Source organism: Podarcis erhardii (assembly GCF_964252035.2).
Source record: "Podarcis erhardii genome assembly, chromosome: 7".
Classification (NCBI taxonomy): domain Eukaryota; kingdom Metazoa; phylum Chordata; class Lepidosauria; order Squamata; family Lacertidae; genus Podarcis; species Podarcis erhardii.
Genome location: NC_138511.1, coordinates 62148648 through 62175598, shown reverse-complemented (window position 1 = coordinate 62175598; position 26951 = coordinate 62148648). Strand labels below are relative to the sequence as shown.

Below are 26951 nucleotides of genomic sequence, written 5' to 3'. Positions count from 1 at the left end.
AGCAAGCACAAACTTGGAAATACTACATTTCACTCCAAATACTGAATTCCAGCCCAACTTTATGGCTGCTTGAGAAGGGAAGCCTTTTTGTCATTACTCTTGCCAACACAAACTAGCTAGCATCCTGTGGTCTGGTTTAGGCTTGGAGCAGTGCCAACATTTCCAAATTTAATACCCCTTATTTTGAAGGGGTCAGTTGTGCTAATATTCCCCATCTTGTTCCCTACCTGACTTCTGTGAATGATGTAACTTGGGTGAAGGACAAGAACTTCCTGACAGTAAGAGCTGTTCGACAGTGGAATTTGCTGCCAAGGAGTGTGGTGGAGTCTTCTTCTTTGGAGGTCTTTAAGCAGAGGCTTGACAACCGTATGTCAGGAGTGCTCTGGTGGTGTTTCCTGCTTGGCAGGGGGTTGGACTCGATGGCCCTTGTGGTCTCTTCCAACTCTATGATTCTATGATTCTATGACAGTGTCGTGTTCACTTGAGAGCAGGGTCACACTTTTTGCCCTACTTCCAACATCACATTTGCCACCTTCAACAATGGTGTGTTGTTTGTACCAGTTGTGTGAACTCTTGTTTGCACATAAAGGCGCCACATGATCAGGACACCTGTACAGCTGGGTCTCTCAGTTTTGTAGGGCAACTGCACATGATGAAGAGTTTGTGCCTTGAAGTTGTTTTGCAGGCATCCATGTGCAGTACATGGTTCTTGGAGGAAGCAGATGTGATGTTGGATATAGGGCTTAAAGAATTGTGTTGTCCTATATGTCAGTAATGCATGAACAGTGCTTATGTGGAGTAAGAAACTAAGTGGGCAGTGGATTTTTTCAAAACAGGAAAGTGCATCAAAGAAGCAAAGCTGAGAGTGAATCCGTTTGCATTCCTAAACCACAGTTGGAGTCTCTTGTCAAAGCTTTCTGAGCCATTTTTCCACAGAGTTGCATCCATTCCCCTCCAGAGCTGCCTTATTCCTTTCATTTCAGGACCCCAAGCTGTTATTCAGCCAGCAAAGAGGGGAGAACAGTGCCATGAGGGGTCCTCTGTGACTCCCCCCCCCCGGTAACTTCTCATCTCCAAATCCTTTTCTATATCTGTTAGTCCAACCGGATAATGCTTTCTGTGATGAGAAATGTGTCTCTGCGCTTTGAAAACTACATTTCTGAGTATCCCTCTGCTGGCCTCTGTGGAGCTTGATCAAAAATGAACCATGCTGCCAAAGTTAAAGGCTGCCTTCTCAGACACACAGATGCAATCTCTGATGTGTTCTCAGATAAGAGTCAGGCTTTGCCCTGCAGTTCTTCAAGACCAATGGGATAGAAGGGTGTGTGCAGAGCAGCCCCCTAAGTCTAATTCATTCTTCATCCTTTTAATACAGATCTATTATGGGGACATCTGCTGGTAGTGTGAAACGATTGTTTTACTGGCTCAGTAATGAGCTGTTGAAGCGCTAACCTTCAGGATGCTCACACCTTTATAATTGTGTGTGCACATTAGGGATGTTGGAGAAATTTGGTTCAGTTCACTTTTTAAGGTGAGCCTACCTAATTTGCACTTCCCGAAACAAAACACAAACTGTAATGTAGCTAGCCATCAAAATTTGCACTTCTCTGAATTTTGCAGTTCTCCAACCGACCGACCAAGCAAAATGTGGTACAAAAAGGCATGTGTGTGTGTGTGTGTGTGTGTGTGCGCGCACACACACACACACACACACACACACACACACACTGTATATGGAAAGTGTGGCTAGAAATGCATATATTAGTGAAAACAAAATACAAAATGCCTTATATTCGGGGAAGTTGCTTGCAAAACTGTATAGGGCAAAATTGCAAGTCTATTAAGAGAATGTGCACTAAAATGCTACTGGTGTGAGGACCATAAAAAGAGAATTGCAAATTGGTGCAGAATTATGGCAAACTGAAGCTAAGATTGGAAATAATGAGAAACTGAGAGAAACCAGAAATGACAGATTTGTCTCTTCCTAATGCACAAAAGACCTGCCTGCCTCCTGTGCTAGATGGGGCCCCACCGCCGCCGCCAAATCCCCTCTTCTAGCCTTACTTTCCAGGGTTTAGGGGTGGCTGGAAGGAGTGGAGGGAGGACACCTCCCCAGATATGGTGAGTGGTTCTGGAAATGGTCCAGATCCTCTCCAACATTTCTGAAACACCCTGGTAACGTCTCTGCCTCTTGTGTGCATGTGTTTCTCCCCTAGGAACCACAGTCCCTGCACTGCTGAACAGCACCTCCAACCAACTCTATTTGCATTTCTACTCCGACATCAGTGTCTCTGCTGCAGGATTTCACCTTGAGTACAAAAGTAAGGATTCTTCTTGATGATGCTGTTCCAAGATGTCCAGGTTGTAGCTTCTGCTGCGAGAGCAATTACTTTCAGGGTTGTGCACACTTTGTCGCAGTGATCATGCAAATACAAGATTGAGAAAGGGTATATGATGTGGAATTTAATATAATTTGAAACTTCAGTGTATAAAAGTTAAAATAAAGCCAAGCTTCCAGATCTCATGACTAAAGAAAGGGGCTGGGGGATATGCAGGTGGTGACTGGGGAATGCTCAGAAATCAGAGAAGATCATTGGGTGGAAACTAGAATGGCCATTGCATAAGAGTAGTCGATTTCAACCACTGAGCCTTCGATAATGTGCTACCAAAATGAACATATTTTTTTAAAAAAGGAAATAAAGTAGCCTTCATAAATAAAATGGAAAGGTAGGCCAGTAGCCAAGATGAAGAGCATGGTGAAAATGCTAGCAGCCTTCCCCAAAATGATGATATTCCAAGTTCTAATATTTCTGAATTAAAATTGGGGGCATTCTTCTTTGATTCCTGCAATGTTTTATTTCTTAGGTGCTCCAGGCAGGAATGAGAGATGTGGCTTGTTAGCTGGAGATGGCAGGGAATGTGTTTTATGCACATGCTTCTTTATGTGTTTTAATGCATGCATAAACCACCCTTGATCCAAAAGAAGCAAGAAAATGGATTTCAAAGTGGTCAACAGGAAAATTTCAAGATTCCAAAAATGTAACACAAACCAGCAACACAATGCAGCTAACAAGTGGTGCAAAAATCACCTGGTGCAGACAGCACAACTCCATGAGGCTTTAAAGCTCTTGCCAGTTCCCTGGCTGATGCACCATTGATCACAAAGACGTTAAGTCCTGCAACTCAGCTGCTACTTTCACAGCCAAACGTCTGGCTGAGAACAGCAGAGCAGCTAGACTGTGCCTGCTGCGCCCGTCATAGTGGCTGAAAAGTAAAGTGCCAGTGCCAACCGCTGGAGGGAGTCCCAAGGGAGAGGTCACTTTCAGAAACGAGAGCAGCGTTCTGTTACTTTTCATTCACCAAACGGAGATCAACAGCAGACATGATACACACAGTTCCATATGGAATGTGTACAGGCTTAGTACATCTGGTGGTGCTTTAGAACTGGAGGCTCACTTCACTTAAGCCTGGTGGGGGAGTTCTTTTTAGGGCCAAACTGGACACAACGCTATCACGTCAATGCAGTTAGTGTGTCTAGTTTGTAAAATGCAATAGCTGCTGCAGGGTCCTGCTTGAAACTTTCCCACAGGCATCTGGTTGGCTGCTGTGAGAACAGGATGCTGGACTAGATGGGCCGCTGGCTTGATCCAGCTGCCAGTTCTTAGGTTCTTATGAGCAGCACCACTCTAGACTTAGCTGATTAATCAGCTGTGTGCCAGTAGGGATGGAGGAGAAATTTGTGCATTTAATGCAGACCTATCAAATGTGCACTTCTCAGACCAATGCATGAAGCAAAGCACAGCTTCCTCAGTGGCAGCTAGGTCTCTGTTGTCAGGTTGGTGTGATTTGGGGGTAATGGCCTCATGGGCCAAATTGAGACTCATGCTGGGACTGGTAAGGCCAGAGGTTCTCCAAGCCCCAATCTACATCCTGATTTGTACACTTCTGGCAGAATTATTGCACACACACACACACACACACACACACACACACACACCAGCTACCCCCATTCACCTCTTCTTGCTTTCTTGCAGCTGTAGGCCTCTCCAGCTGCCCAGAACCCACTGTCCCCAGCAGTGGTCTGAAGATCGGGGAGCGATACTTGGTGAATGATGTTGTCTCCTTTCAGTGTGAGCCAGGCTACGCACTCCAGGTAATGAGTGTTATTGAGTCTGTGAAGTGTTTCACTTTGCAGTGAAAACTGTGGATATGTGAGCTGCCCATGTGTGAGTTGACAGAGCTGACTGAAAGAGATACACAGGGATCTGTGATGTGACAGATTCAGGGGGAAACAGGATGGTTAAGGCATTTGAGCATTGCAAATTCTTATATGAAGTGACCCCAGCTTTGGTTTGAATGTTATAAAGCATGAGTGTCCTGGGCTGCAGTAATCAGCTTGATTAAATAAATATTCCAATCTAACGTTCCATTAGATGCTGTGATGTACCTCTTGAGATTAAGACAATATATTTCACTCAAACATTATATACTATAACTATGGGCAGAGTTTTATATGCCAGATCATGGGAAAGTACCCATAAACCAATGGGTGGATTTGATATAGTTGGGCAAATCTGGAAACAGCCGAATATAATGAATTATAATGAAAGTAGCAGTGTTCCTTAAAGACGGTGAAATATATAGTGAGTCAATGAATAGATGGGTTTAAGTAACACGATACTTTAAGAAGGATTTGGGGGGTCTAAGGAAGGCTGATGAAGTTCTAGGCCTAATAGACAAAACAAAAACTCACTGGATGGCATCCACCTGAGAGTTCTCAAACAACTCAAATGTGAAATTGCTGATCTTCTAGTAAACATACGTAACTTGTTCCTCAGATCAGGTTCCATACCTGAGAACTGACTTCTTCATTCAGTGCATAGTTAAACTGTGGAATTTATGCCTACAGGTAGCAGTGATGGCCACCAACCTAGATGGCTTTAAAAGATGATTAGACCAATTCATGGATGGCAAGGTTATCAATGGTTACTAGCCACAATGGTTATGTCCCACCTCCACTAACAGAGGCAACATGCTCAGGTCCTGTTTGCACTCGGTTCCTGTTTGAGGGCTTCCCACAGGCATCTGGCTGGTTGTTGTGAGAATGGGATGCTGGACTAGATGGGCCTTTGGCTTGATCCAGCAGGCTCTTCTTATGTGATAGATTATATGACACAGATTAGGAAATTCCAGATTAATCTGACAACTAAATTTTATTTTTGGGAAAGAAATTGAACTGGATTATTTAACCATCCTTTTAGCTGCCTAATGTATTCATGTTTATATATTGTTTTGGTCTTTAATGTGGTTTTGTACAATTTATAAATACGTGATTTATTTTTTAAAAACACACACCATGTAAATTAACTTAATTTAGGATTCAAGTCTGTGTATATATCTTTTTTGTTTTGGTAGTGCAAAATATAAACTTGCTTTGGTGCTCTCACTTCTCATTAGGACTTTTTTCAGTTCTTTCTCTATCCCACCATCTCATAGTCTGCTTTCCTTCCTTGATTCAGGGACATTCTCACATTTCCTGCATGCCAGGGACTGTCCGGCGCTGGAACTACCCTCCTCCACTTTGCATCGGTAGGAAAAGTCCACCATGAAATTTATTTTAAGACCATCTCATCCTAGAGGGACACCCTTGTAGCCTCCTCACTATTTACTATTTGTTTTTATTTCATTTAAAGGGAGCTTGGTGATGTCCTGGCTGCTTAAGGAATCCCTTGGGGGAACCTAAACTGATAATCTGTTCTGCTTGTTGATTCTGTTATAATGTTGGGGGACCTCTGGCCCTTTGGTCCAATTAGGCTCACCAGGCCTCCCTGTTTTGGCCAAGCGACACACACTGCTCTATGCCTGACATCATATATCACAGGTCTGGGCTGAAATATTGTTTGTAGGCACCACCAATCAGCTGGCGGACACTTGCAAAGCCTTTTCCACAGTGCTTCGCAGGCTGAATGCAGAATTTCCTCCCAATGTAAATAGCAGCTTCAGAGGAATGGTTTTCTCAGGCCCACTGGGGAGAATAAAGGGTTATAAGCTCTTTTCCCCATTCAACCTTCCCATTCAGCACAGCTACACTGGGGTGCAGAAGGAGCAGAGTTTTAACCCAAAAGCCTGATAAGTAGGTTCCCATTTGCAAAACCACAATGTAAGAAGGTCCGATGGTCTGCAAACCAATATTGCAAACTAGAATATTGGTCTGCAATGTAATTGAGTTAGGCAATTCGGCTTTATAACAGCTGAAATCAGAAGCCCATTTTCCCACGAGAGTTTATCTTTCATTGCTCCTTTTGAAAATCAGGATGCTTAATTTGGTGCATAAATATGCATTTGAATCTCAATCTGTTAGCTGCAGATCCCGAATGAGAAATTGCCTTTGACAGCTACATACACAAAGGCGCACACCATTTCATAGCAGAGAAACTAGATTGGAGATTTTTCAAATATTTTTTTATGCCACACTTAGAAAGGCAGAAGCGATCACACTTTGGTGAAATGTTCATGAGTCCCTACAAGCTCGACTGGCTGTTTCTTCTTCTTCTTCTTTAATCCAGATGTTATCCTTTTTTAATAATTGAGGAGGAGTTCCATTTAAGTAGACATCAAGAGGGTGGGGAGTTAGAGACTAGCAAAGTCAGCAGAAAAAAAAATACATATAATGAGCCATTAAATGGAGGGAAATCTGTGTTGTCAGTGTCAGCATAGATTAAAAGCACAGGCCTCCATGTTCTATTTTAGACTGTGCAAGGGGGGGGACCCAAGAGGATTTGCGGAGACTTTCATAGGTGAATGAATATAGAGGAATTAGGAACAGAGAGAGCCCTGAATTTAGGTTTGGGAAATGAAAACTGGACTCTGCGGTTCAGGTGAGAAGGGTTATGGTGGTGGAGCTAAATCTCCCGAAATTACCCACCTCCCAAAAATCAGTAGTGAAATTGGGAGGGTAGGGGCATTATGCCATATATTCTCTCAGAGGGCTGGATTTTACAGTAGTCTGAAGTACGGTGCAGAAGAAAATAATTTGAAATGGAGATGTTGGGGATTGATCCTGAGACATTCTTCACACAAAGCATGTGTTCCACTGCTGAGCTGTGATCCCTTTGCCTGTGTCCTCAGGATAAAGGGCAAACAATATTGTAATAGGTTTATTTTTAAGTGGCAGCCTTGTGCCTGGTGTTGCTGGGGATTCCAAGAAACGAAATAGTGTAGTTTTGGAATTGGTGGTTAAAATCAGCGCTGTTTTAAAAGGTTCAGTCTGCCATCTTGATTCCGAATGGCATCCAGCTGTACCCAAAAATATATGAAAACCTGCTCCTTGATCTCAGGAATCAGGAATCATCATGCAAAATTATGTTACAATGCCTTAAGATGTTTCCAAGGGTTTTGCAAACAGATAAACAGCTTTCCAAAATGCAGATATTTGTTCCTGGCCACCTTCTTCTTGCTTATCTAACAGCTCAGTGTGGTGGGACCATGGAAGAGATGGAAGGTGTAATTCTGAGTCCCGGCTTCCCAGGAAACTATCCTAGCAACAGCGACTGTACGTGGAGGATATCCCTTCCGGTGGGGTTTGGTAAGAGAGTGCCCTGTGCTGTTTGCATCTCATCAAGAGCCTAATGAATAAATCTATTTGCACTTACTGTTGTTAGGCTGGCCTCAGGTTGAACAGGTTTAGGTCTTGTCTACACAAGGCTTATCCAAGCTGACCTTTTCCACCACTCTTTCCAGGCACAGGTCTCTGCTTAAAAGCGCCATGACTGAGGGTTTTTTTTTGGGGGGGGATGTTGCCCTTGGGGGGGGGGATGTTGCCCCAGAACTTTCCCTATGAAAATCTGCTCTTTAGCACTCAATCAGAGCAAATGTCTATGGGTTTTAATGGGGAAAACTGGAGCAAAAAAGGGGGGTGCTCAGAAATGGAGCTTTCAAACACAGGCCATGCCTGGAATAAGCAGAAGAAAGTAAGTGGAGATAAGCAATAGTCTGAAGTTGTAGAATGGGTTGTACCACTTAAGAGAGCAAGGTGGGGGGTGCCATTTTTAAATGCTCATCCTTTTATATAAAAACCCTGTGCAAGCAACTGCTGTGCAATTAAAAAATGAATAAATTAAATAATAGAAGAAAATCATAATGGTATGGAGAAATCATTCTAACCATTCTAGCCCATCCTCCCTATCTGAATCTTTTAAATTTTCTTATGCAGGGAAGCATCCAGAAATGGAATTCTCCACCTGCAGTTTGACATGGTGCAGTCCATTATATCATCTCAGGACTCCTCTACCTTCTTTCTTCTGCATTATGTAGAACTTGATGGCTTAAACCCAACCTTTGCCAGACTGGTTTCCCCCAGATGTTTTGGACTACAGCTCCCATCAGCCTCAACCAGCACTGTGCTTGCTGATAGGCTCTGTAGTCTAAAACATCTGGGGAAACCAGGTTGATGAAGGCTGCTTTAAACGCCCCCCCCCCCATTCTTAGAAACTGTCCTCCCTTCCTTGAGGGTTTCTTTTAAAAATGTAGTGGCTGTTACATGCTATAATTTACATGTGATCTCTGAAGCTAGAGAAAATCATCCGCTCTAAGGGCAGGGCATGCCTTTGTCCCATATAAATCAACTTTTTAGAAACAAAACAAAAAACTCATGATCAGTTAGCCAAACTTGGCTAGACTTAGCCATTGTTTTATGAATGCTGTATGTTTGTTTATGTGTCTGTTTACTTACTTATTTATTTTATTCTTCAAATTTTGGGCCTATCATTTACCTTAAGGTCCCAGGGCAGGTTGTAAGGAAACTATGGTACAATTTAAAATCAAATAAAACCAATAGTTAATACAACACCAAAACTACAATTAAAAGGAAGAGAATAAAGGTAGTGTCCGAAGCATATATCTCAGCTATCAAAAGGCCAGGGTAAAGAGGTACACATGTGTAATCAGAGTGGGTAGGTGACAAATTGTGGTAAAAATAAGAACATTTTCAGTTGGATGCAAAAGTTTCTTATAATTAGCTATCTACAATATGAGCACCAAAGGGGATTGTGCATCCCTCGACCCAACCCCAAATGCTAAGGAAGCTCCAACAATCTATATTCAGAGGAGGCAACAGATAGAAAGCAGGAAAAGAATATGGAAGTTCAAAGTAAGGGTCTAGTGCAGTGTTGGCCAAACTTGGTCCTCCACCTGTTTTGGGACTACAATTCCCATCATCCCTGACCACTGGTCCTGTTAGCTAGGGATGGTGGGAGTTGTAGTCCAAAAACAGCTGGAGGGCCAAGTTTGGCCAACCCTGGTCTAGTGGCTTCCCTCAATGACAGACTGCCCAAGACTTGAGGGAGAGCAATCATCAGAGAGGCAGCCTCTCCAGAAACATCTGGTTCCCAGGATCCAAGATGATAATGTTCTCTGACAGTGCTTCCCTTTTCACTCTTTTAACCATAAACCTTTTGGACTTGTGCCTATATTTTTAACTGTGCATCCATTATGCTCATCACATTTGCAAATGACACCAAACTGGGAGGGGTAGCTTATGCTGCAGAAGACAGAATCAGGATTCAAAATGACTTTAACAGACTGGAGAACTGGGCACAAGCTAACAAAATGAATTTCAATAGGGACAAATGTAAGGGTCTGCAGTTAGGCAGGAGGAACCAGCTGCACAAATATAAGATGGGGGACACCTGGCTTGCCACTAGTACATGTGAAAAGGATCTAGGGATCTTGGTGGACCACAAGCTTAACATGAGTCAACAGTGTGATGCAGCAACAAAAAAAGGCTAATGCTATTCTAGGCTGCATCATCAGTAGTGTCTGGTTCAAAGGAAGTAATAGTACCACTCCATACTGCCTTTGTCATACCACACCTGGACTACTGTGTCCAGTTCTGGGCACCACAATTTAAGAAAAGATATTGACAGGTTGGAATGTGTGCAGAGGAGGGCAACCAATATGACTAAGGGTCTAGAAACCAAACCTTATGAGGAACTGTTGAAGGAGCTGGGTATGTTTGGGGGATTACAGCCAAATTATATACAGTTTTCACAAGATCTACCCACCCGGGAAGAATGGCAGATGAAGGTGATGGACTACATGGAACTGGCGGAAATGACTGGCAGAATCCGAGACTAGGGAGAAGAGTCGGTGGAAGAAGATTGGAAGAAATTTAAAGTTTATTTACAGAAACATTGTAAAATTAAGGAATGTTAGAAGGAGGCTGGAATGAAGTTATGTGGCTTTAGCAGAAATTTTATAAAGGACTAAGTAAGAATAGACTGTTAATGGATGAAAGGAAGAAAGGTAAAGTTACATTATATAAAGATAAATTATAGGATAAAAATTGGGAAGGATGGAAAGGATTTGCTGAAACAGCTAACTGAACTAGAATACAAAAAAGGGAGGTGCGAGGAGGTCAAGGAAACAAGCAAATGAATGATAAGTTATTGGAAGGTTCGTTGTGGTTTTTTTTTTAATTGTTTCTATTTTTCTATTTTTCTGTTTTCTAAGTTTGTGTTTAACTTGGTGTTTTTTCTTTTTCTTTTTGTAAACTTTAAAACTTTAATAAATATTTTTTAAAAAACAAACAAACACAAATTATATACAGTTTTGTTGAGCCCAGGGATAGTTGAGGAATTTGATCTTTGCAAATCTTTCTGAAGTGAGCTGATCTAAACTGCACTTCCCATACTAACATGCAGATCTGGACATAGCTATCTGTTGAATTTTTGTTACTTTTCTGAATGTCACGACACAGTCCTCATTTCAAAAAAGTACTGAAATACATTAAAAATGTGTATTGAGGGGCACTTGAAAATAAGTACTGTATTTAAATGTGAATTTTTATGCATATTTTAAAAATAACCATTGCAAATTAATGTGGAAATGATCTTAAAGTTGGGCACATGTGAACATGAGAGTGGCCTGTACTCCTAGTTGAGCCACAGTCCACTTTCTGGCTGGGACCCTGGAATATACCTCCTTTCTCCCTCTTTCCCCTTGTCATACAGGTGCCCACCTCCAATTTTTGAACTTTTCCACCGAGCCTAACCATGACTTCGTTGAAATCCGTAATGGACCATATGACACCAGCAACATCATCAGCCGGTTTAGCGGGAGTGACCTCCCAGGCTCTCTCCTTTCCACATCCCATGAAACCACCATGTATTTCCACAGCGACCACTCACAGAACAAGCCTGGCTTTAAGGTAGAATACCAAGGTAAGGAGGAGGGAGCCAATGAAGCTGTGGATGATGCAGCCAGATTGCCCTTGAGGCTCGTGGAAAGAGTGCTCAGAATGCGAGAGCCACTTCTCTAATTTTGAAGTCATATCTCGAGGCTTTAATCCAAGCAACTATAAAAGGGTTACACAGTAGCCTGGCTTAATCCTAATAGCCAGGGCCTGTTCACCCTGCCGACACAGACAAGTTAATTCACAATGTGTTTTCCTGGAGGGCTTCTGCACTCTGCCTGGGGTTTCAACCTGACCTGAATTTCTTAGGTGCTTGGAGACCTCATAATTGTTGCATCAGAGGAATGCTCTGTCCCAGTGGTCTTTTGTCCAGGCTTTTTCCTGCCGCTCTTATTCTGGTTCTAATTAGAAGCACAGAAAGCTTTGGTGTCTGTCTACAAGTTTTTAGAATTATTGTTGCTCCTTTCTAAAGAGCCACTACCCCAAAAGTAAGCACCCACGCACACCCCAAAAGATTGCAAACTAAATTTTTGACACTGGGAGAGAAAAGAGGGGAGTAGAGAGGAAGGGGGAAAGATAATAAGGGGGAGATATATGTGAGCCTATGCAGTTATATGCCCTAAAGCACGGATTTGATTGGGAGTGAGACCAGGAGATTTAAACCCAAGAGAAAAGGTGGGTCTTGAAAAGGGACTTAGGTTGCAGTTCAAACCTAAGATCTTCCAGGATGAGTGGAGTTTGTAATAAGTGGATCTTCCACTGAACCAGCTATTCAACCAGGGCTATGCCAACTGATGTCCCCCATCCAAGCTCACCAGAGATACGCTGGTGTAAGTCCTCCATCCCAGCTCAGTTGAGGCAAGTCTCCAATAAAGGGCATTCCAGGGGAGTGCCAGGGGTGGGATGGGACAGTGGGGTGAGGAAGGCATTCAGAGGGTACATGCTACCATGGATGACTTACTGTCTTCTGACACACTCAACAGTTCACTGCATTATTAGCAAGGTTTCTTCTAGTGATCTTAGTGTACTACAGAGCCATTGTAAAGGGAAGTTGGTCCTTCAGCATCCCTGACACCAGAGACTCCGCAAAATAGACTGTGTGTCCCAGAGTTGCTTGTGCCCCAGATGCCTCTTATGAAGCCATGCTAATAAATGCTTAACTTAAAATATTTCACCTCTTGTCTCATTTGATTTCCAGCTTATGAGCTACAGGAATGTCCTGACCCTGAGCCCTTTGCCAATGGCATTGTGAGAGGAGCCGGTTACAGTGTGGGCCAGTCCATCTCCTTTGAGTGTCTCCCTGGCTATCAGCTCATTGGCCACCCAGTATTGACCTGTCAACATGGAACCAATAGAAACTGGGACCACCCATTGCCCAGGTGTGAAGGTATGGCTTTATTGAGTCACTTCCCAAAAAGGAAAACACTAAGTAGAATAATAGAAGCATAGCCACACCACCACACCCACCACTCCCGTCCCCCTCTTCCCCCCTTTTCTTCTTCTTCTTCTTCTTCTTCTTCTTCTTCTTCTTCTTCTTCTTCTTCTTCTTCTTCCTAATTGTTTAAACCAATTCATAAACCAAGAACCCATACATTGACCACTAATATTGAAACATATGTTGTAGGTATTTTCCCACATTTCTTATGCTATTTTTGTGATATACATATGACATGAGAAAACTTGGTATACTTATTTGTATAACATTATTATTTTTGTTTATAAAACCCATTTTTTAAAAAAGGAAATTCCTTGAGTGGGCACAAAGGAAGAAAGCTATGTCTCTCCCCCCTTCGCCAGCAACGTTTTATCTCAGTATTTGACTACAAGGAGAGCCCTGCTGGATCAGGCTAGAGGACCATCTAGCCCAACACCCAATCCTCACACTGGCTAACTAGACGCCTATGGGAAGCCCAGAAGCAGGACACAAAATATAGCCGTCCTGACTATGAGACTTCTGATGTTCAAAGTGTGGGGAAACTGGTTGGTTTAAACTCTGGTTTGTAGAAACAAGCTAGGTCATGCCATGGTTTATGATCCCATCTCCTGTTACAAACCAGAGTTTCAACTAACCAGAGTTTTACTCCATTTGAACAAAACCAAAAATGCTGGTTATTTTAAAACAGGAAATTGATCCTTCCAATCTTCTTCTTGTGGCCACACTGTGGAGGTGAGAGGAACAGAGAAAACACAAGCGGAAGGCTTGCTTCTGCTCATACATGTAACACTAAGCTATGGTTTAGCATCAAGTTTGGCCCTACCATTAGGCAGAGTCAGGTGGCAGATGCTGGGAGGGGGGCAGTGGTTGGTAAAGTATTGGAGGGTGAAAATTTTTGTTCCCTTGATCCCCTAAACTAACCTACTTCTTTCAGGTGTGGTAGAAATTGGCTTTCCAGTCACCAATGTAGAAGCAATATTAATCTGCCATCCCAATTGGCTTCTCTACATAACATGGAGTGGGCACCATCTTGATCTGGCCCTTGGGCAGCAAAATGCCTTGAGCTGACCTTGTTTCACATTACATCTGAAATAAGCCATTATATTTTTCCCCGAGATACAACTGCTGAACCCTTCCCCTCTCCCCTATGAAGGCAGCCTTTCCTTCCTGATCTCTCTCCCTTCTTCTCCTTTTGGACACCCCCACCTCCATTAGGATGATTAGAGTGGAGTTTTATTGTTCTAAGTGAGCTTTTGCCTTTTCACATTCAATCAGCCATCAAAGTCTGAGCAGAACTAGAAGCCAAGCAGCAGTATAAATAAGGTGGAAGGAACGGGGCTTTGATCACCTTCTTGCTTTGTGCCTTTGACATCCATCTTGCTGTGCTGGAGTAAGTTTAATGACTAACTCCTTGCTGCTCCACTTGCTGAGAAATGGCTTTCCAGCAGTCAAACCCCATGGATTCGGGGATGGCTTGTCAGCACACGCTTCTCAACCACCCAGCGTGGGTGACTGCCATGATTCCAAAACACTGCTAACTTTTTGGTTTTATGAGCAACATATCCTTCGGACAATCTTTTGATTAAGGAACTTCAAGGAACTGCACAGGGAATTTGTCCCCCTCAGCCACTGGGATGACCATACCTCCCCTGTAAAGTTGGAGAGTCGTACCTAGGATGGTGAGCTATCCCTAAATATAGGGATATTCCGGGACATCCCTTTAACAAGGTTTAATGTTCTCCCTTCTTATTCATTAGAAGACAGATACAATGAAGCCCAGTAACAATAGTGACAGTACTGAAATGGAATCTGTCTTGCATCCCCTTTTTACTGTGGTTTCTCTCAAGGTCTAATATATCCCATTATACAATCCCTTCCTAGCTGCTCTTTTGATCACTTTGCTTCAGTAAGTCAGCCACAGGGCAAGAGGCAAAGTTTTTGAATATGACCATTCTTATTAGACATGATCCTGACTAATGAGTTGAAAGTTCATGGAGAGAAAAGGTAGATGATGCTGTACCAAAATCAGGCCACTCCTGATTTGGAAGGTTATTTATTTATAGAATTGTAGAGTTGGAAGGACCCCTGGTGGTTGTCTCGTCCAACCCGCTGCGACGCAGGAATTTACTAGACTTCTTTTTCTGTTTCCTGTCAATCAACATGCAGTTCCTTGTGGAGGAAACATCACTGCACACAATGGCACTATCTACTCTCCAGGCTTTCCCAATCAGTATCCCAGTTCCCAGGACTGCACATGGCTTCTTACGGTGTCGGCTGGATATGGCATCTACCTCAACTTCACCTTGCTGCAAACGGAACCATATAATGACTTCATCACCGTCTGGTAAGAAGGACATGCGGACTGAGAAAGCCCAACAATGGTAGTTCAACTTGAGTAGAGGTCACATGAGTGTGGAAGAGTCAAAACCATGGTTGATGTGTTTCATCAACACAAGGACTTCTGCTTGTGCAGTGGAAACCCACACCCTACACAAACTCCATGCCCTCTCCAAATCTGCTCTAGAGGTATGGAAGGAGGAAAAGGGCAGGAAGCCTGCATTATTGTGACCCTGCACAGTTACAGTTCCCACATCCTCTTAGAAGGCCCTAATCCTGCTGACAGTCATTCAAAGCTGCAATAAATAAGGCATCTGGAGCTTTTGGGTGGGAGGCACAGGGAGCCAGCCTCTGATGCACAACATTCTCACTTTGACCCATGCAGTTGCTGTGCACTTGTTTTTTCCATTCATCTTTCTTCTTTCTCTTTAGGGATGGTCCTCAGCAGACAGCCCCACAACTGGGTGTTTTTACAGGAAACTCTGCTAAGAAAGCCACCCAAAGCTCTTCCAACCAGGTCCTCCTAAAATTCTATAGTGACGTGGCCAACGGAGGAGTCTTTGCGATTCACTATTACGGTCTGTACAGCTCACTGACATGCTGACATCTGCTATGATATATATGTCTTTTTAAACCATTGCATGCAACATTTTGTCGGGCACAGTGTCATTTACATATTTATTTAAGCATTGATATTTTTTTTAAAAAAATGATATTTATTAAAGTTTTGAATAAACACATATAAACACAAAAAACAATAAAGACATAAATGAACAAACAAACAAATCAAAAACAAGTATAAGTTCAAACCATATTTTCTAAACCTAATTTCGCCGACCTCCTCACACCTCCCCCTTCTGTATTCTAATCTCATTTATCTTGTCAGCAAATCCATTCCCACATTTCCCATAGTTTTTATTAATTCTATTCTTTTTCCTTAATCAATGCCCCTGCAAACCACTAATTTTTAAACCCATATCTTTTTAGCCTTCATTAATTTTGTAATGTTTATTAAGATAGTCTTTAAACTTCTTCCAATCTTCTTCCACTGTCTCTTTCTCCTGGTCTCGGATTCTGCCAGTCATCTCTGCCAGTACCATGTATTCTGTCATCTTCATCTGCCATTCTTCCAGAGTGGGTAGATCTGGTGTCTTCCAATACTTTGCGATGAGAATCCTTGCTGCTGTATTTAAGCATTGATAAGCTGCATTCCTCATTGAAAAGTATCCGCGGCCAGAGCATACAAAAGCCCACCCTTTGCTAAACTTTATCAGCATGCCCAGTTGTCAGGGATGATGGGAATTATAATGCACCAAACTTCTGAGGGGCACAGGTTTCACATGCCTGGCATGACTTGTTTCTATAGTGCTACAAACCTACTTTTTTTAAAAAAAATGTTTTGTCCTTGCACAGCAGCAGCAACAACAAAAAGATGAAGCAGGTTGCATTTGGAGGTGGGGATGGGTAGGATCTGTCTCAGGTAGGTTGGATGGTGATAGATCTTCAGACCTATGGTTTCTGGTTTCCTTGCATTTAAACAGAAAAGGCACATGCAAATCCATATAGCTAGCAATCTGGAATTGCGACATATCTTGTTCATTCCCCTCTCTTCTCAGCCTATCAGCTTTCTAGATGCCAACCTCCAACCATGGTCCCCAATGCTGAGATCATCACAGAGAATGAGGATTACAACATAGGTATTGACTGCATGACTTGCATCTCTGGCACTTGCTCTGTGGTGTTTTCTGTATTTTCCTTAACAGAATACAATTCCCAAGATACTTTGGGGGAAGACATGGCTGTTAACGTGATATATGAGTATTTTAAATGTACGGGGTGAATGTGGCATTTGTCATTAATTAACTCAGGTTGAGTTGCCTAGTTGCTGTCCTTGGTCCTGCAAACCAAGTTGGCAGGTTTTTCAGCATGTCAGGTTGTGCTGAGAGTTGTTAGGCAACTCCATAATAGTGTTTTGCATGCAAGGTAAAAGTGATTTACATGTTTGGACCATTCTAGCAAGCCAGGACTCACCCACCTCATTCAGCTGTTGATTTAGAACCAGGCTTGGGGGATGGATCTCCATCGTTGCAGCAGTGGCGGGATTTGGAAGATAAATGGGGCTGGGGTTGAAGGAAGGTGAGGGGAAACCTCACCAGATGAAGACACAGAGAGCAATGAGGCTTGACTAGTGAATGTTTGGTTGCCGCAGACAGCTGGGGAAGCCATTGCAAAGTAGCTCAATAAATGTTACGTTGCTGCCTTTTGTGGCAGTACTCTCTAAGGGCACAACTGTGGGGCAAGGATTTCTTGCATTAAAAAAGGTGAGGAAGCAATAATGCAGGAGGACTTTTTTGCTTGCAAAAATGTCTATATTAGGCAAAAATGCATGCCAGTATGTGGAGAAATTTGCACTAAAATGCTGATGAATTTTCATGAGGACTGTTGTGGAAATGTAGAGAACTGAACTTAACACTGTAAAAACTAAGTTGAAACCAGAATTTACAGATTTGTCCTTCAGTAAGTCATTCTTTCTAGTTTGACCACAATCTGATTTTCTTCATTGGGGGATTTGCCCCTTCTGCTGTTGAAATGCATTTTGAACTCCCTTGTCTCCTTCCCCAGGTGATATCATTAGGTATCGGTGTCTTCCTGGCTTCACCTTGGTTGGAAATGAGATCCTGACTTGCAGGCTTGGTACTCACCTCCAGTTTGAAGGGCCTCCCCCAACTTGCGAAGGTAAGTCTTTTAGAGGTTACTGTGGCTCTTCGAAGGGCCCTGGGGGAGACAGGACCTACCAGGCAGCACATGGGGTTCAGTGGATTTTTTTGTTAGTTTTAAAATCTTTTCTAAGTGTACTAAAGGCAAAACAAACAACAGCTATATTAAACACATAAAAATATCAAAAGATACAGCAGTTATACAGAAGCTCGACAGAAGAGATTGATGATACCTTAATTACAGTGTTCCTAAAACTTGCAGACTAATATTCTCTTGTGGAAATTAGGAATAAAAAGAAATTTGGTATAATTTTATACATGATCCTTCCAAAGTAGGAAGGGCCCATGAAGTAGTGATGGGAGAGATATTTGATTCAGATTGCACTAGGGATGAACCTAACTGATTAGCATTTTCCGAAGCAACGTGCAAACCAAAATACAGTTGTCCTTCAAAATGTGAATTTCTCTGAATTTTACAGTGCAGTTATTTAGCATAGTAATGTGTACAAAGCTGTATATAGTTGGATAAAGTGTGCATAAGATTGAATATGTACTTTTTATACATTTCTGAAAACTAAATAAAAAAATACTTGGGGAAATTGCATTGCAAAATGTATATTAGGCAAAATTGCATACAAAAGGAGAAATCCACACTAAAGTGCTGATGAATTTTCATGAGCAATCCCCCACACAAATATTTTATTGTTTTCACTACTTGCTTTGCATACAGAATTCCCTTGTTCCAGTCTAGGTAGACCAAGGATTTGACTTCCTATGTCCCTATAAGACCCTTGAAGGCATATTTACTGTCCTGCTGCTGTTTCTCTGTAGCACTGGCATAAAGCCACATTCTGTGTTTGCTTTCTTTTGCACCAATCAGTTCATTGCCCAATGAATGAGGTCCGCACAGACTCCATGGGGGTGATCCTGAGTCCGACCTTCACAGGCAGCTACCCTCACTTTCAGACTTGCTCTTGGGTGGTCAAGGTGGAGCCAGAATACAACATCACCTTCACTGTCGAGTATTTCTTGAGTGAGAAGCAGTATGATGAGTTTGGCATCTTTGATGGTGAGTCACCAGGTTGACTGGGAAATTTTGAGCTGTTCAGGTCATTGAAAGAAAAATAACTTACAAAGTAGAAGGTATACAGCCTTATAAAATCTAAGAATTGTGTTGAGAGAATAGCTGGCAGAGGCATGTGTATTTGCCTCTGTGTACTTTCTGATTTACAATGCAAGCAGGGGTGCTTTGGGTAAGTCATTCACATTCCTGAGTTGGATTGCATTGTTAATAAGGCATTTCAAGTTGGATCAGGGACTCCCTAAAGTCCCATGCTGCTCTGTGGACTTGGGCACCCTCCCCCCACCCAAAAAAGCTACATTTTTAAAGTGACTGCTGCATTTTTGTTTTTATTTTAAAGCAAAACCAAGCTGACTAAGGAAGTAATTGCGTGGGGAGGGAGCAGAGAGTGGCATGCAGGTGCACAGCAGAAGAGGAGGCGGCAGCCGACAAGCGCAGGAGATGGAAAGTGGCATTCTCAAAGGCTGGATCTGCCCTCTATCAGCTGCCCAGAGCCTGCTATGCTGAGGCCACTGCCTCAACTTGCCTCATGGGCAGGCTGGCCCTATGTGTCTTTCATTTTGACATATAGGTCTAATCTCAGTGAATGATTTTCCCAAGGCACTCCAATCACAGTGTTTTGGGGGAGGGAATAAGACTGCCATCTAAAATACCCAAGATCTTCACCAAAACCCATTATCTTAGTCATGTCTAAGCAAATGCTACACATAAGCAAAGATCTAACAGTTCTCAGCAAGATTCACAACCCAATTTTCCTTCCTTTCTGATGAGCATCTGTGATTACCTCATTTTATTAAGACTAATTCCGTACTGTTAAATCTCAGTGCCGATTCTCTATTGAGACAGCCTTTATGTATATATATAAATTGGTCAAGCTTTAGTTAGTCCTGGTTTGGGGCTTTTCAGGAAGCATCTGCCATGTCTTCCTTTTTTCCCCCTCCTTACTCTTCTAGCTCAGTGAGATCATTTTGCAATACAGCCTTCTTATTTGAAAGTACTCAAAGTTGTAAGCACATAAAGCAGCCTTATCCCCATTGGCCAGCCCTCCTAAAACAGTCAGTGCTCTTGGTCACACTTCCCCTCTCTTTGTGACATTCCCCATGCATAAGGTATATATGTGCCTATGAGCCTACTGTACTTTGTGCTATGCACAACATAAACACATCTGTGAAAGTGTCTGTTTACCTAATAATAATAATAATAATCTCCAATTCTGTCACATTTAAGTCCTTTTTCCTCACCAATTTGCTGGGCTTAATCCACTCTGCAAATGTCATCTAAATTACCAGCAGTTTTTAGGTTCCCTAAAGAACGTTTGTAGTTCTGCAAAACTTGAGGATCCCCTCAAGCATGCTGATACCTCCCCCTTGCTTTCAATGGCCATGTTTGGGCTTCAAATTAGTTGGCCCTCACCATATGAGTTTGCTATTAGAAGGAGAAATTAAATTAATTCATGGAGGAAGATGGGTCTATCAATCAGCATTAGCTATGGTAGCTAAGTGAAGCACCCACTTTTGGAGGCTTCCTACTCCTGACTACCAAGTCCTAGAGACAAACAAGAGGAGACAGCTGTTTCATTAGGTACAGTTTCTGAGCTTCAAGAGGCACTGGCTGACCAAGCTTGAAACAAAATGCAGCTAAACTATATGCATCCATGGCTTGATGTGGAAGGGCTTATTATATATTATTATGTTTTGTTTGTCTGATCTTTCTTCAAGGTCCTTCAGGCCATAGTCCATTATTGCTGTCCCTAAGTGGGAATTACTCTGCTCCCCTAACGGTAACCAGTTCTGGCAACAGAGTCTATCTCCACTGGTCCTCTGACCACGCCTATAGCAGAAAGGGCTTCAGAATCCGCTATTCAGGTTAGTAAAAAGCAGGGATAGAAATGGCATGTGTATTGATGCATAAAGTAGTGATAACGAGCTGAGAAATTTATGCTCAGTTTTGTTTGGGGCTTTTTTTGCAATCTGAAGTTATTAATAGAACTCCAGTATCCTGTTCTCGTGCACAAAAATAGCTCAACCCATTTTCTTTAGTTAAATGATTCCCCATGTAACTGAGACTGCAAATCCTATACATACTGTCTTGAATAAACCTTGAGGCTGGATCACTACAATGTGCTCTATTCGGGGATGCCCTTGGGCCTGGTTTGGATGCTCCAGCTGGTGCAAAATGCAGTGGCCAGATTGTTGGGGGGGCGGCACCTGGCCAATAACATGTTAAAGCATGGGTAGACGAACTAAGGCCCCGGGGCCAGATCCAACCCGATTACCTTCTAAATCCAGCCGGCAGACGGTCCAGGAATCAGCGTGTTTTTACATGAGTAGAATGTGTCCTGTTATTTAAAATGCATCTCTGGGTTATTTGTGGGGCATAGGAATTCATTCATCCCACCCCTCACCCCCACCCCCGAAAAAAATCCAGCCTTCCACAAGGTCTGAGGCACAGTGGACCGGCCCGCTGCTGAAAAAGTTTGCTGACCCCTGTGTTAAGGCATCTGCACAGACTGCCCATCTACCACCAAGCCCATCTTCAAAGGCAGGCATCCCCAAACTCGGCCCTCCAGATGTTTTGGGACTACAGTCCCCATCATCCCTGACCACTAGTCCTGTTTAGCTAGGGATGTTGGGAGCTGTAGTCCCAAAACATCTGGAGGGCCAAGTTTGGGGATGCCTGTTCAAAGCCCTTGTATTAATTCACAAATCCCTGAACAACTTAGGTCCAGGGTACCTTTGGGGCCACCTGAACCCTTATATCCCAGCCCAGTCACCTGGATCAAGCCTGATGTAATGTGTTTACGGGATGGGAGCTATTAGTTTGTTTGTTTTTATTATTATGTATTTTGTGTTCTCATTTTGAAATTTTATGTTATGAAACACTCTGTGATCTTCAGATGAAGGTCAGCATACAAATTTAATATTAAAATATATATATATGAGAATTATAGCTTGTTGGGGAGAATAGGTGGTTTCTCAGCCATTCCCAGTACCCTGAACAAACTACAGCTCTCAAAATTGCTTCGGGGAAAGTCATGGCTTTTTAAAGTGGCTACATGGTGCTTTAAATATGTGGTGTGAGTATGGTCCCACTCTCATTGTTTACAGGTTATTATAAACCTGTTGTATATTTTAAGATCCTACATTTTCTTGTTCTCAAACTTGGGGCCACTTTCTGCCTCTTATCCCCCCTTCCTCTGCTTTGAGCCTTTGAGGTGCACAGAAATACTCTGTTTGGGACTCTAAATGGCAGCCAGGAGATGAAAAGTAACACACAGCAATCTCGGAGGAACAAAGCTTCTGTGTTCATTCAGCAACGCAACCAAAACATAATTTCTGCCAATTAAATATTAATTCATTCATTTATGGAATAACAGTATTAACTTATTTATGACACATTTATACGTGTCCCTGCGCCGAGTTTGATTGCTTTTCATTAAGTAATTAAAATATGCTTCATTCCAAGACTGGGTTGTTTAATTTTAAAGGGACTCTTTGCCAAACACCCGGTAATTGCTTTTATACAGGCGGAGTAATTAAACTTCATATGAAACCAAGACCAGTGTAAAAAAACACCCACATTGAAAATGTTAATGGTGAAACTAGCTGCTGTTTCTCTTTTGGGAATCCAATTCCTTTCCTTTCCTTTCCTTTTTAATTGGCAATTTATCATGGCATTTCACCCCTCCCCCACAACACAACACAACACAACACAGAGGCACAAAAGCAAATTCAAGCAGAAATATATCGGATGCCATCTCAGGCCTGTTTATGTTATATAGCCGTGTCTGTTCTAATATTGTCTTTCTAGACTGGGGCTGGGGACATTTATTTCCGTCCAATGGCCACATTCTCTTTGGGGAGCCACATACCATAGGTGGTCAAGGTCAAAGGTAAAAATGGGCACAGCAACAGATGCCCATTGTACAGTAGGCTAGATTCCAGGCACATACACCCTCTCCAGTAGAAGCTGGTGCATGAAGGAAAAAGGGGTTGTGCTCGACCAACCTCAGGATGCCCTTAACCTGAGTCCCTTCCCTGCCATATTACTTAAAACCAGCCAGGAGGTGGCTCTGCCTGTCAAACACTATTATGCCTCTCTGTCCCCCATCCAAGCAAGCAAGAGGCATTATCAGAATTCGAGAGCAGATTCCTACCAGGCAAAAGCACTCAAGAAAGGGTGTGAAGGCAGTGAGGTGTCTGGCCTGAGAAGAGAATGTGTGGTGGGGAATGGCCTGTGGTCTGGACAGAGTCCCGAGGGGAAGATGGCTGGAGGGTCACATTTGGCCCCTGGGCTTGAGGTTTCCCACCCCTGTTCTAGACCTTTTGCTGGGCACTAGTTATTGAAGCTAATAACTAAATGCTAGCTAGCTAACCAGTACATTTCTCATTTCCTTCTCCTTTCTCTTCCTCTCATTGTGGTGTCTGTTGAAACAAACAATGAAGCCCAAGCTACATGTTACAGGGAGATGTGCTGGGAGAAGTGAAAATCAGAAATCAACTAACTATAATGTGGAAAGATCTATCCCATATTCCTCCTCTCTTCATACTCCACACCTTTCCCTTCCTTACATTGCACCAGTCCAGATTAATCTGGTGATCTTAACATACACTTTTGACTTCCTTGCTCCAAAATGTTCAGCATACATCTCACAGGCGGGGAATCTTTTTCAGCCCTCGTTCTTCATGGGACGGAGGAACGGGACATGGCAGTAGTAGGTGGGGCCAGGGCAAAAAAAAGGCAGATCAAGGAATGTGACATACCTTTGTACAATGAGCTACATTTCGCCATGCAAAAATCAAAGGTTTCTCCAGACCCACACCAATCTTTCCATCCTCCATCAAGGCATGATGCAAGAGGCATGTTCAGAGTTCAAGGACACATTCCATCCAGGAAAAAGAACTCAGTGAGGGCTAATTAGAGAGGTCTAGAGAGCTGCATTTAGCCCCCACACCTGAGGATCTCCTCTACTGGTACATTTCCTGACATTTATAATAAATGTTCAGCCGCAGTTGTAATTTGTGCTGCCACACTTCCTAACATCATTGCATTGTTGATACAGATGCCAGATATCCGCATTTTTATTTTTTACTGGTTTTATGGTTGATACAGTGACTTTAATTGCTTGAATTTAATGGTCTGAGCAGTTGTTAATTTTATTTTTATTACCTCTTGTAAACAAGCTGGGGGTTCCTTTCTGACTGGAGGGTGGGGCAGAAATAAATACATATCTGGATGTGTTGGGTACAGTTCAGTGACAAGCAATCAAGATACTAAAGGGCTTTGAAAACTAAACTAAACTAAACTAAACTAAACTAAACTAAACTAAACTAAACTAAACTAAACTAAACTAAAGAAATTGTTCTGGACAACACAGTTATGTGTGTTCCAAGGGTTCAGGGGGTTGTGTGACCCCATGAGCTATGCTATTCCCTGACCCCAAGGCATCCAGTGACCACACCCTCTGCCATCAGCATGTTTGGCAACCATCAAAAGGAGATCTATGTGTGTACCAATGTACAGAGACCTTTCACACACCAGCTGAATACATAGGAGGCAGGGCCAGCCTGTGGCATTTTTTCACTGCCTGCAGGTGGGGTCATCTGAATCCAGCTTCTGTGTAGCAATATTGATGTATATGTGAGCAAGAGCAATTCATGTTTTTCTCACGCTCTTGTGGGTGTGTTTTCTTCCTTTCCCCCTTGTCTAGCCCCTTATTGCAGCCTCCCTCCACCTCCTGCCCATGGTTCCATCCTCAGCCACACTGGTTTGCAGCCAGGAAGCACCATCCAATTTGGTTGTGATGCCGGCTACCGCCTTGTTGGTCACAGCTTTGCGACGTGTTCAAGGCACCCACAGGGTTACTTCCACTGGAATGAAGCCATTCCTCTGTGCCAAGGTAGGCAAGGGAGAAGCTGTGAAATGAACACATTATTTCTATTGTTTATTTAGGCTTATGATTTACCCTGCTCTACATACGGTATATTTTTGGAGTGGGGAAAAATAGGCTGTTATATTGCATATATTAGAGGTCTGAAGCACAAGAGTTATCTTGCTGAAGGTGTCCAAAGGTTCACGACCACATCTCTTTTTCTTGGACTTGCAATTCAAGTAAAATGATGGTTTTCACTTTTCGTCTTCCCATTTTTTTTCTTCTTGTTGCAATATTGTTATTAATATTCTGCTCTTACACTCCAAGTTGCCACCTACCCAGGGGATCCTTCAGATCCACAGCTGCTTAGCTTCAGCAGTGATCCAGCCTCAGGTGTTATGAGACCATTTGCTTCAGCCTACCATCCCATTTTCTCTGCCACAATTGCTGTGTTTGTGTGTAACACTAAGCCATGCTTTGTTTAAGTTGTGGTTTGTTTAGTCATGGGTTAATAATGAGTTGTCCTAAACGTGACTAAACAAAACATGGTTTCTTCTCTAAAGCTTGGCTTGTTCTTGCTCCATGCTTTTATAGTTTAAAGACCATTGGGGTGGGGTCGCCAAACAAGCCATGTTTAAGGAAATGTCCTAGGTTCACATGTAACACTAAGCTATAGTTAAAACAAACCCCGGTTCATAAGCCTCCAACAAACTATGGCTTCAGCCTGTGGTTTGTTGACAGTAAACAAACCATAGTTAAGCTACTGGATAGGGTCCAGAAGATCAAACAAATATTGGTTTAATAAACCATGGTTTGGCTGACTAAACTTAAAGCCAGAAGTAAAAACAACAACAACAACCAGGAGACAGGAGAGTGATATTTCTCAAGGCTGTCCCAAGTTCTCACCAGTCTCTCAAGTTACAATCCCAATCTAAAGCAAACTTCGGTTGTTTTCCTCACATGAAACATTTTGAGGGAAGCCCCCCAAAAGGAGCAATCAGCCTAATGGAATTTTCCAGGAGGAAGAAAGATCCAACCACCTCTCAGTCATCCGCAGCTTCCCCCAGCCCCCTAAATGGGAGTCAACATGAATTTGAAAGTTCCTCCTTGAGCAAAATCTACAGGGAAGTTCAAGGGAATTCAAAAAGAGTTTCTGCTAGATCAGCAAAATCCATTGTCACACAAGAACAACTGGATTATCAGATCTTTAATCAAGTGTTTCTGACTAAACATCCACGAGTAGTCTAAGTAGGGCATCGCTGCAAGAATCTTACAGTACCCTCCTTCTCACTGAAAAAGGAGAGAGCCCAGTCTAACAGAAGTGGGATGAAAGCAGCTAGTTTTGAGTGGAGCAGCAGAATTGGGCGGTGCGGCCTACTCAGCACTAGGCTGGGGTTACCATGGTAACTGCAACTCTTTCAAATCCCACTGGGAGCAACATGTTAAAAAACCCACCGGTGCGAGCACATCTCCACCTGTGAAAGCAGGAATTAATTATCAGTGTCTTCTGAAATGAAGAGCCAGCTGATTTTTAGCTGCTGGAACCCAGGGCAGCCAAGTGATAATGTGCAGCAATTATCATCCCACCATCCCCAAAGCACTGACTGCCCTGAAAGGGCATATTCAATTGAATAATGCCAGCTCCTGAGAGGTTATAAAAAGATTTTTTAAAAAAATCAAGTGGCAATGTGTGCCACTTTTGAGGAATGAAGAAAGTTCCAGCTGAGCTTCCTACAGTTATAGTTCACACAGCAGCACATGAAATATCAGAGAGAAAATTATTATTATTATTCTCAGACTAGGTCAAGCTGTTGCCAGTGGTCACTTTTGCTGCTTACTGAAAACTCTTTCCAGGTTTCTCTGGACTTGTGATTTACCTTGGCAGTTTTGCTGTGAAGTGTGTACTTCACTGTCACAGCACAGTAAAGTCACAAGGCATTGCATTTGGTTGTGGCTAAATGATCTACATGCAAGGAAGTGCTTGGGATTTGATGTGAGTGAATGTGCTGTCTTGGAGGAAGGAAGGAAGGAAGGAAGGAAGGAAGGAAGGAAGGAAGGAAGGAAGGAAGGAAGGAAGGAAGGTTGTTTAGTCACCAGCCAACTTGCTTTCTAGGGTAGCAATGGAGGAAAAAAAGCCCCTTTCCCCAGAACCAGCATGAAAACACAGGTGGACTCCCTCCCTCTTCCAGACCAAGGAGGACTGAGTTTCCCCTCTGCCATAGCCAGCATGCTAGCTACTAGCCTCTTGGTGGGCTAGTAATTTGCAGGCTTCTTTCTAAGTCTCTATCAATTGCTACATTTAAAAAAACCATTTCAAA

At 42.8% G+C, this 26951-nt stretch overlaps 1 protein-coding gene across 10 annotated transcripts in view; it reads left to right on the top strand.

Moving 5' to 3' along the window:
• Positions 1-26951, top strand: part of CSMD2 (CUB and Sushi multiple domains 2) — a 506434-nt gene that overhangs the window by 427277 nt on the left and 52206 nt on the right. For all 10 annotated transcript variants that reach the window (XM_081871629.1, XM_081871627.1, XM_081871630.1 and 7 more), the window contains 13 exons: positions 2217-2321; positions 4035-4153; positions 5520-5589; positions 7469-7585; positions 11010-11219; positions 12390-12578; positions 14793-14970; positions 15396-15541; positions 16580-16660; positions 17586-17699; positions 18561-18749; positions 20480-20626; positions 24472-24660. In XM_081871629.1, the coding sequence (XP_081727755.1) occupies positions 2217-2321; positions 4035-4153; positions 5520-5589; positions 7469-7585; positions 11010-11219; positions 12390-12578; positions 14793-14970; positions 15396-15541; positions 16580-16660; positions 17586-17699; positions 18561-18749; positions 20480-20626; positions 24472-24660 (1854 nt within the window). The remainder of the gene's footprint in view (positions 1-2216; positions 2322-4034; positions 4154-5519; positions 5590-7468; positions 7586-11009; positions 11220-12389; positions 12579-14792; positions 14971-15395; positions 15542-16579; positions 16661-17585; positions 17700-18560; positions 18750-20479; positions 20627-24471; positions 24661-26951) is intronic.